Source organism: Mesitornis unicolor, unplaced genomic scaffold, assembly GCF_000695765.1.
Source record: "Mesitornis unicolor isolate BGI_N332 unplaced genomic scaffold, ASM69576v1 scaffold11150, whole genome shotgun sequence".
NCBI lineage: Eukaryota > Metazoa > Chordata > Aves > Mesitornithiformes > Mesitornithidae > Mesitornis > Mesitornis unicolor.
Genome location: NW_010160302.1, coordinates 39,062 through 48,877, shown reverse-complemented (window position 1 = coordinate 48,877; position 9,816 = coordinate 39,062). Strand labels below are relative to the sequence as shown.

Genomic DNA, 9,816 nt, shown 5'->3' with positions numbered 1-9,816 from the left:
GGTAACGATGAGTTTTTTCCGGAAAAAGAGAGCAGAACGGGAGAAATACAGTCAGCGGGAACATCAAGTGGTTTGGTCTGGTTTTTGGCTTTTTTTGGGGTTTTATTTGAATATTCATAAAGGCTAAAGTTTGAGTCATGTCAGCCCAACCAATCTGTCTTGTCAGTGCTTTCCCCGATGAGTGTTTCAATTATTAATTGCGGTCATTAAGGCTGCGTGAAACAGCGAAGCGTTTGGGGCTGGAGCGTTCGTCCTGGTACGCCGGGGATGTCGGAAGCTGCGCCTGTAGTTTTGCCTGGTCTTGATGGTTTTTGCAAGAGAGAAGTGGAAATCAAACAGAGGTTTGAGCAGTGTAGCATCCACTCGGTTTCATGTGAAGATTTCCAGCCTTTTCGAGCGAGAGCGTCTCCTGTGGTTTGGGAACGGAGCGAGTGGGAGGGAGAAAATAGGCAGCGCTGGGTCTAATGAAACAGTAACATCAATTATTCCCCAGTGCGAGACCACTTAAATCAACTGCAGAGGTGGTTTTACTGCGGGAGCCCATTGCCAAAGGGATTTAAGATGAGAGAAAAATACGTTCCCGACATTTGCTTTGGTTTTCGCTCGCTCCGAGATGAATTTTAACACCACTTTCTGGCGATGTTTTTGTTTTGTGTGCGAGATCCTGTTTGAGCAGAGGAAAAGCGAGCTTCCCTGGCGACCAGCAGCCATGAGCCAGGCGCTGCTTTGCTGCCAGGCCCTTGTCTGTGGCTCCGGAGCAGTTTTTGGTGCCCGTGCCATGTGTCACTCATGGTGTGATGCCTGCACAAACACACACGGTTGTTGGACTGGAGAGCCGTGTTTGAAATTTTCTCTACTCATCCTTTATGTAATTTGGAAATCATGAAAAGCAGCGGTTTGCTCAGGGTAAAATCCTTTTGTTAACTTTTCTTCTTAGTGTTGTTTTTAAATTGCTTTTCCCCCTCAGTGGATATTTGGAGCCCATTCTCCAGTCATAGGATTTTCCCCCTCTTCAAGCGTGGAATTTGTGCCTGTTTTCCCACCTGTGTACACGTCGACAGTCCCGCCTCATGCTGGGAAAAACTGGATCGATAAACGGCTGCCAAACTGCAAAGTAAGTCTGAGCATGGTATGCTGAAGCGTTTTGAAGGCTGAAGCGTATCAAGTAAATAAGCTGAGAAATGCTGTGGGGTTTGTGAATGGCGATGTTGTAAGGGATGGTTAATGGAGGAGGCTGCTCCACCAGTCCCGCGTCTTCACGTTTCTGAGGCTTTAAAAAGGCTGAAACATCTTTAATACTGATCTTTATTACATTGAGCGCAGTGTTTTGTAAGTTTGTCCCCAACTTGTACTGTAATATTGAGGTAGCGTTACTTCATTCTCACTTTTATTTCTGAATTTTGGATTTCAAACCTGAACATTCTTGTACTTGTTTGTATTGGACAGATATACTTGAATAATGCATTTGCTCTGGATTCGGCCTGGATACATCCCGAGGAGTCGAGGCTCTTCCAGGGAAATGAGAAGCCTCTGTTAATGGCAAATCAAGTGGCCATGGCTATAGCCAGGCCAGCTGCTGCCTCCAGGCCTCTTCCCACCGTGGTGCTGGCACCGCAGCTGATACCAGGTCAGTAGGGCATAAATAATTATTTCCCTTTTTTTTTAATGTATCTTCCCAAAGATGCAAGAGCCACTTTCTAAAGTAAGCGTTTCATTCCATTCAGCTGAAAAATCTCTTACTTGATCTGAACCTTGATGGCAAAATGCATTCCATCCTCTACATTACTTTTGAATAAAAGAGAAGACCGTGCATAATTAGAGCAGATTGTAACAGGTTATTTCATAATTTGCTGTCGACCCCTTGCATGAAGGGGTCAGCCATGCCCAGCACGCTTGGTTTATTTTCAGACAAGGAATTGCTGACACAGTTCATGTGTAATTCTCCTACTGGCTGCTGACTGCAAGAACTGGTTGTGGTCTGTGTAGACAGCTATCAGTAGAGCACAGCAATTGATCCATCGTCTCGTTAAGGCTCAGTTATGTGCAATGATGTTTGTGAAATAAATCCCATTAATCTGCGTAGCTCAGGTGTGGCACAGCTGTTAGCAGGGGGAGCGAAGCTCTACACTTGGAAAAGGACTTGCTGTGAAGCTGAATCTCTCTATTTTGGTGCTACAGTCGTAATTTGAAATAGCATTTGTCTCATAAGAAAGGTTAAGAAGCAAAATGTTAGAGGTGATTAAGCCCCTAACACGTATTAAATTCAGAATTGGGATATTCTTAGTGCCTTGCTGTTGTTTCTTGCTGTCTCACATCAAAGATGAGGTCCATGAGATTGACAGCAGAGCCCCTCTTACCATGGGCTTTTCCCTCTCAAGTACTTGTTTTGCAGCTGTGCAGCGCACAGGAAGTTTTCCTGCATTTTCCCAGTGATGTACAGATTTAGAGCGTGCTGGAAGGCATCCTTCCTGTTTGGGTTCGTTTGCCAGACTGACTCATTAGCGGCGAATATTGCTCGGTATTGAAACACACTGAGGCACTCGAGCCGGTGCCTTGTTGATGTTCTAGCGAGCGGTTGCGGGCAGCTGCCTGCTCCTCCTGCCAGGACAGCCCGATGCGGGGATGGAGATGAGCCTGGTTTTAAGGACGGAGGCGATGGGGAGGGAGGTGTTTGTGCAGGCACTGACAGCCCGTTGGTTGTTTATATTAAAATATTTCAGTATTTTAACCATACATACTGTATCACGTGCATAAAGCGGAGCATCCTTGGCAGTGGGTTAGGGATGCGGGTTAGGGATGCTCGGCAGATCCCAGCCTGTTGCTACATCTGTGGTCTGTAAGTTGCACAGAGAAAGTAAGATTTTCTTCCCCCTGGCCAAAATATGCACCCATGAGCCTGTTTTCATGGGAGATCTTCAGGTGGATCCAACTTTTCCTCCGCTCAGTGCTGGCTGCTGCCTCTTCAGAGCCCCCCTGAGCTCCTGTTCGGGGGTGTGAGGTGCAGGGAGGAGCACGAAGACCCCCATCCATCTTTCAGAACCTTCCCATCCCTCTTTAAATCTGATTTTGGGTGGATGCGGTGGGCACTAACCCAATAACACCCCCTAGAGCCTGTGCAGAGAGGCGTGCATGGTGATGGCATTTCTGGAGGAGGGCGACATCGCTGCCCCACGGCCGAAATCGGAAACCATCTCTGGGACGCGTTATGGCAGCACTTGAAGTATTTCCTGTATAATCTTTACACTTAATACGAAGAGTAATAAAAATACAGAGAGCAAATTGCTTAGTTAAGTGGTTGAAACGGAGAAGTTAATAAGGTTTCTGCAGGCGGCGGTGCGGCTGTGCTCATTCTGAAGGGCCGTCTGACGGCAGGTTTGCCTTCCCCGGCTATCAGTAATGATATAATTGTTTCCTCAGCGTATCAGCGATGTTACAAAGATAAAGGGATGAGGCGCTGGAGTTTGGCGAATGGTAATGCACATCATTTAACGGCTGCGGGCTCCAGCTACTAGAAGGTGTTATTTTCTGTAAGAAAGGGAAGCAGCTATTATTCTCTCACATATTGCAAAACATGAATTTATGTACTTACCATTTTGTGTATCTAAAGCGAATAGTGACATTTCATTTTCCCACCTAGGAGTGATAGCCTGTTTCATGTCTACTGGATGCTGCAGTTTTTGGGAGGAAGGCAGTGCCTAAATGTTTTCGCAGAGTAAGGAGTAGTATTTTTTGACTCCTGCATTGAGCTCTGCTGTGTGGATGAAGTCAGGACTGGTTTGGTCCCGAGTCAGATGTGCCCATGTGGCATCTGTGTGGTCTGCATGTCCCCATGTGGTTGGTGGCCATGGGACCACTTGGAGGGTCCCTTGGTGGGGTGCACCCGTTAGATGAGAGCTGTAGCACTTTGGTACAGGGTGTTCGGTGCTTTTATAGAATCACAGCGAGGTTTGGGTGGGAAGGGACCTCAAACCCCCCCAGTCCAACCCCCATGGGCAGGGACACCTCCACCAGCCCAGGCTGCTCCAAGCCCTGTCCAACCTGGCCTTGGGCACTGCCAGGGAGGGGGCACCCACAGCTTCTCTGGGCAACCTGGGCCAGGGCCTCACCACTCTCATAGAGAAGGATTTATTCCCAGTATCTCCTCTATATCTTCCTTCTTGCAGTTTGAAACCATTCCCGTTTATTCCATCACTCGTGCCCTTGTATTATTGGTTTATTTTGAATGTTTGAAGGCACGTTCTTGTAGTTTGTTGGCTCTCAAGAGCATCACCAGGAGTGGTTTGTTGTAAAGCCGGTGTTCTTACTGGTGTGTTTGAGGAGGTTTTTCCAGGAGGTATTGGAGAACAAGCCTTACATCCAGCCTCCTGGGAGGATGGGAGCAGGAGATACTGATGAGGTGTGTAGTCATCTCTTCAAGAAGTGAAGTCCCTCAGAAGTGCTCCATGAGCTGCTGGTGGGACAGTGCTGAGCAGAGCAATGGCTGGGCAGTGAGGGCAGCATCCCCATCAAGGTCAGAAAATGCAGTCTTTTTAAGTTGAGTTGGTGGCTTTCAGCTTACAGCTCTTGAAATCCATCTTTGCCTTCTGCTCGCTGGGGGTGACTCTGAAATGCAGGGGTAGCGAGTCGATGTCTCCTGTGATTGTGTGCAGTGTCCGGCATTGCTCCGGTGTGTGTACGATTGAGCTCTTGCTGGGTCTCCAGGAGACACCAGAGCGATGCAGTGCATCTCTGCCAAACCCAATGGTGTGTGGGTGCTGCAGTAAAACCAGTATAAGTGTTGTTACTGGGCTCTGTAACACTCTGCAGATCATCTCAGGGTATCATGCTTGGGACAGATAATCTGAATCCAGCCCCAGGAGTTCTGTAGGAGACCCTCAACCTGTGATAAGGGCTCCCATTCATGCCTGAACCATGGCCTGGCCACCATCAGTGCTGCAGGCACATGGAGATGAAGATCCTGTAGATCTTGCTGATGGTTCATTGAATAAATACCCCTGAGAGGGGGTTACAGTCGTGGGCAGTTGCTCAGCAGCAGTTTGGAGGCTTTGTGGTACAGGAGTTTTGGGTAAGTCCTTGGGTAAAGTCAAAGGATCAATGTATTGGATTGGAAGGGACCTTTAAAGCTGATCCAGCCCGACCCTGCAGTGACAGGGACATTGGTACCAGGTCAGGTTGCTCACAGCCCCATCAAGCCTGGCCTTGAATATCTCCAGGGATGGGGCCTGCACCACCTCTGGGCAACCTGTGCCACTGATCGACCACCTCATGGGGAAGAGCTTTTTCCTCATATCCAACCTAAATCTGCCTTTTTCTAGATTAAAACCATCACCTCTCATCCTATCGCTCCATGCCCCAGTGAACAGCTCTTCCTCAGCTGTATTTTTACTCAAAAGCAATCTTTTCACTGTTTCATTCATTGGCATTGAAATCAGAAATACCAGAAGGAGGAGTTAATGTATATTCTGTCACTAAAGTGCTTTAGCATTACCCATTCTATGCAGAATAAAACTTGATCCTTCCAATTAATATCCTTTTTATTTTAACCCCACTCACCTTTACAGAACTGATCCTGTATTTTCCATAGCAAGTATCAGCATAGGATGCATATGCACATGCACATACACATACAGATACAGTTTCCTAGGTAATTTCAGTTTACATTTCAGGCACTATAAATTTATAAAGAAATGTGGTTTCTTTGTGTTAAATTTGGGTTCCGTTCCCTTGTGGTTTTTAACCATCTTTGAAATACATGACATGGGACCTCTGACCTTCTGTATTTCTTAAACACAAGCTGTATTTGAAGCATGTGTGTATATATATTTTATTTGTATATATACTATATATACATAAAAGTGATGGAATTTTGGGCCTCTGAGGTTGGTTTTTTTGGTATTTAATGTGCCTGTGGTGCTAGGCCTCCCTGTTTGTAAATCCAGAACAGCTCTGCAGGGACCTGAACCTCCCTGAAGTGCCATGAAAACCACTTTATTTGTGGACATTCAGGCCCTGCAGGGACTGCACTTTATTAAGTCTCCAGGAAGGCTTAGCTTTAACCACAGCCTTTACCAAGTTTTAGTTTTGCTTATTAAGCTTTTAGTGCTTTTTTTGGGGTGGTTTTTTGTGTTATCTACCCAAATCAAGTGCAAACTTTAGCCCAGTTAAGGTTTTTTTTCCACTTAAATTACAGAAATAAAAGCACATGTAGTATGTTTATGGGAAAGGCTTGTAGTCCTGGCCCTCTTGCAGTACTGTCCTGCCTGCCCCCAGGACCTTGATGTGAAGAAATTCAGATATTTTGGGGATTTGCAGAGGCTGTAAGGGAGCTGCCAGCAGTGCTGTGACTGGTGGGCTGCTGCAATAGCTGGAGTTTACACATGGAAAAAGCAATAAGCTATTTTTTTTTTTAACAGAAAATTGGGATTTTGCCACGTTTTCCTTTGCATTGGGGAAAAATGCGCTATTTAAGTCAATCCACGGCTTCATTTTCCTGGTTGATAATTACTGCTTGAGTTGCTCATCAGCGTATGTGCTATAGGTCTGAGGAGGAAGTTTGCGCTTGATAAAGAGACAGAATTGCTTGCAAGAGGCATCGGAAGCTCCCATTGAAATTGTGATGGGGGCCGTTGGGATGAGGGCATTGGATGGGATCATTGGGATGGGGTGCCATTGGATGGGTCATTGCATGGGGACAAAGGTACCTTTATTCCATGGCAAGTACCCAACTGGGATGACATCTAGGGAGCATTGGTCCTGTTGACTTCACGTACCAGAAAATAGCTTTTAAATGGTAGAACGCTGCTCTATATCCAGCCAGCAGCTCCTGAAGCCAGTATGTTTGTGTGTATCTATATGTAGTTTAAAATATCTGTTATTAAAATACATCTTCAAACTTAACATTTTTATAACCCTTTTTACTCCTAGCTATCATTTTCTACATAGAAGTGATCATTTTTATCAGCTCTGCAAATGGCCCAACACGTAGAATTTTCAGAAATACCAGATTTATAACTCAGGGCTGAAATACTTTAGAGAAAATGTTTTTTTTCTCTGTGTCCGGAGGTTTCGCTTGCCAGCTGCGGCCAGGAGGAATGGGGAAAACAAGCAGAAAAAGCTCGCTTTCTTCTGTAAATTGTCAGGTTTTGCCACGTGTCTATATATATTATGTATGTGTATAGTTATTATATATGTGTATCTACATTATATATGTGTATATATGTTTTAAATCTTGTGTTTTAATGGATGAGCTGGCCCAGCACTGCTGGTGGTGAGATGGCACCTCCCTCTGCGGACACTGGTGGCCAAGGGAGGGTTTGGGCAGGAACCACCCGTCTCTGCACAGCTTTTATTTGCTTTTTCCCCAATTTCTGGAGGGAGGATCAAGCAGTGACGGTCATTTTAGCCTATTTCAACCATTTTTCCCCCTATCTAAACACAGTTGTCACTTTTAATACTGATAACGGCCTAATAAGTTCAATAAAGAGCTGTCATCCGACAGCCTTCAGGATGCTTCTCCTCTTGCCGACTCTACAGATGAAGGGAAAGGGAATAAGGGATAATAAACAATAATTCACATTTCAGATGGGGTTTTTTTTTCCTTCTTTTGGAGTTGTTTTTTCACGCAGCTTTGGAAGCAGCATGAAGTATTTTATGATGGCTGTTGCTGCCTTAGAGCCAAAGTGGCAGCAGCTGATCAGGGATTTTATTCTGTGGTGGCCGTACCTGTTCTGCTTTAATGAGCTAGAATCACAGAGTCAGATTTCTCTTCAGGAAATGGGGAAAATATAGGGATTTCAGTACTCGATTTCATGGGAATAAAGTCGGTAAGATGCTTTGTTTAGGTTTTTGGCTGGCACTGATATGTGGTGATCAAGGTCTGGTGTTGAAGCTGGGGGAAGTGGGAACCCAAAGCATTTGAGCCCAAGCTGACCAGCCAAAATGATGCTATACCATGTGTCTCACTATAAATTGGGGAGTTTGCTGAGTGCTGCTCTTCTTCTTCAATGGCTGTCACCCCAAAAGGGTCTCACCTGTCTCAGGCCTACTCCTGTGCCATACCAGCTCAGTATAACTCAGTGTACTTTATATTAACACTGTTACTATTTTTTCTTATTATTATTTTATCAAATCTGTTTCTATTTCAACCCACGGGTCTCCTTTCCATTCCCCTGTTCCCCTTGCTGACCCGAGGGCTCGGCTCACTGTGGCTGTGTTATCCCACAAACCCTGTGGCTGAATTTGGGCAGCAGAGCTGAGATTCAGTGAACGTTTCTGAAGTGGTTTTGTAATCACAAATGAGGGACACTTAATTGTATTTATTTGTTTCAGTAGTAGCTGGGATGCAGCAAACTCAGTAGCAGAGGGGCTGTGCAGCAGTGAGGGTGCCCGAGGCCAGAAGTGGGCAGTAGAAACCCCCCCCAAAATCAGGGATACAGGCAGGGTGTTAGGGCTCAGCTGGTTTAGGAATGAAAATAAGGAGCTTGCATATTGCTTTAAAAAGGAATATGAATGGTATACATCTTTCTATGGGTGAGGTTTAGCACCTCAGCATTGCTAACCTCTATTAACTCCGAGGTCAAAGTATTTAAGTTCTTAAGGAAAAACCCGGTGATTCATTGGATCATTGAGAAAAGTTGCAAGGGATGTTATGCTCGTGTGTATTAATACTTATTTTTTTTTCCCCTCCAAGAGAGATGAGAAGTTCAAAAGGTCTTTAACCTGCTTGAAATTTTTTCCTCTCTTAGTTTTTTAATGTGGGTCTTTGGGGAAAGATATTCATAACCCTTTGGTAAAGATACTTTCCTGTAGGCAAAACTGAAGACAAAGGCTGCAATAATCAAGTGCAATTTAAATTTCATTACATTGTACAGTAAGTTTTCACAATCCTGATAACTTTTTTTTTTTAAATCTGAAAGGGAAGGTCTTGCATTGCTTTTTTTGGGTAAGAGTGAGTCTTCATGTATTACAAGTGTGAGTCTGCTTTTGTTAAAGAAAGTAATTTCCGGTCTTTTGGGGATTTTGGCTTCAAGGAGGAAAATCTCGTGGTTTAGGTTGTTAATACGTTAGAAAATTTTGTAGCTGATGCTGTGCTGGAAGAGGAGGCACAACAGGAGCAGCTCCTTTTCTCCAGCTGTGCACGTAGACTTTTCCACACAGATGTTGGCAGGTAGATATTTGGGGATCACACTTCAACCCCTGTGTTGGGTTTGCTGACCGGTTCCAGCGCCTTTACCTCATTTCACCACGGTTGGTTAATTATACCCGAATAATCTCTTATCAAGTGCTCTCTGCTCTCCTGTCTCTTCATGCCAACCTCAGATGTTCCTCCTCATCTGTTTGCTTGAGAAGAATGAAGCTGTGAGCCTGGGGAAAGAGGGATGGTGAAATGGGGTTTGTTATCTTAGCGGACACCGAAATGGGGTTTATTTCAGCAGAAAAGCGGTGCCTTACTGCCCAAGGGGTAGTGTGACTTGGCGAAAAGCAGGTTTGGGGAAACCACCGTTGCTAGGAAAAAGAACTTGCAGTTAGTTTTCCCTCGAGGGTGTATTGATGACAGTGTTTTACTGCTATTGTCCAGGCTTTTGTCTCTTGCAATTCAGGTAAATGTGGGGCGATTAGTGAGGATTCCTAAAAGCCCTTTCGAGAAGTTTTTGGGAATAATGGGTTGTTTCTGAAAACTTCTCCTCCCCAGCCATGCTGAATGCAGATGGAAATCCCTGCTCTCAACAGGTCACCTCCTGGGCCAGGTTCCAGTTGGTGACACCCAGGCTCCCCTCAAGAATTAACAATATCGGGGGTAGTCCTCTCCGCACAGAA

The 9,816-nt window shown here is 45.2% G+C and overlaps 1 protein-coding gene across 1 annotated transcript in view; it reads left to right on the top strand.

The window, feature by feature from the left end:
• Positions 1-267: 267 nt before the first annotated feature.
• The window catches only part of TCERG1L (transcription elongation regulator 1-like), a gene marked incomplete at its 3' end in the record, with an annotated part of 47,964 nt that continues 38,415 nt past the window's right edge, over positions 268-9,816 (top strand). Inside the window, exons 1-3 of the mRNA XM_010189644.1 lie at positions 268-414; positions 968-1,114; positions 1,447-1,627. Of these exons, the coding sequence (XP_010187946.1) occupies positions 268-414; positions 968-1,114; positions 1,447-1,627 (475 nt within the window). The remainder of the gene's footprint in view (positions 415-967; positions 1,115-1,446; positions 1,628-9,816) is intronic.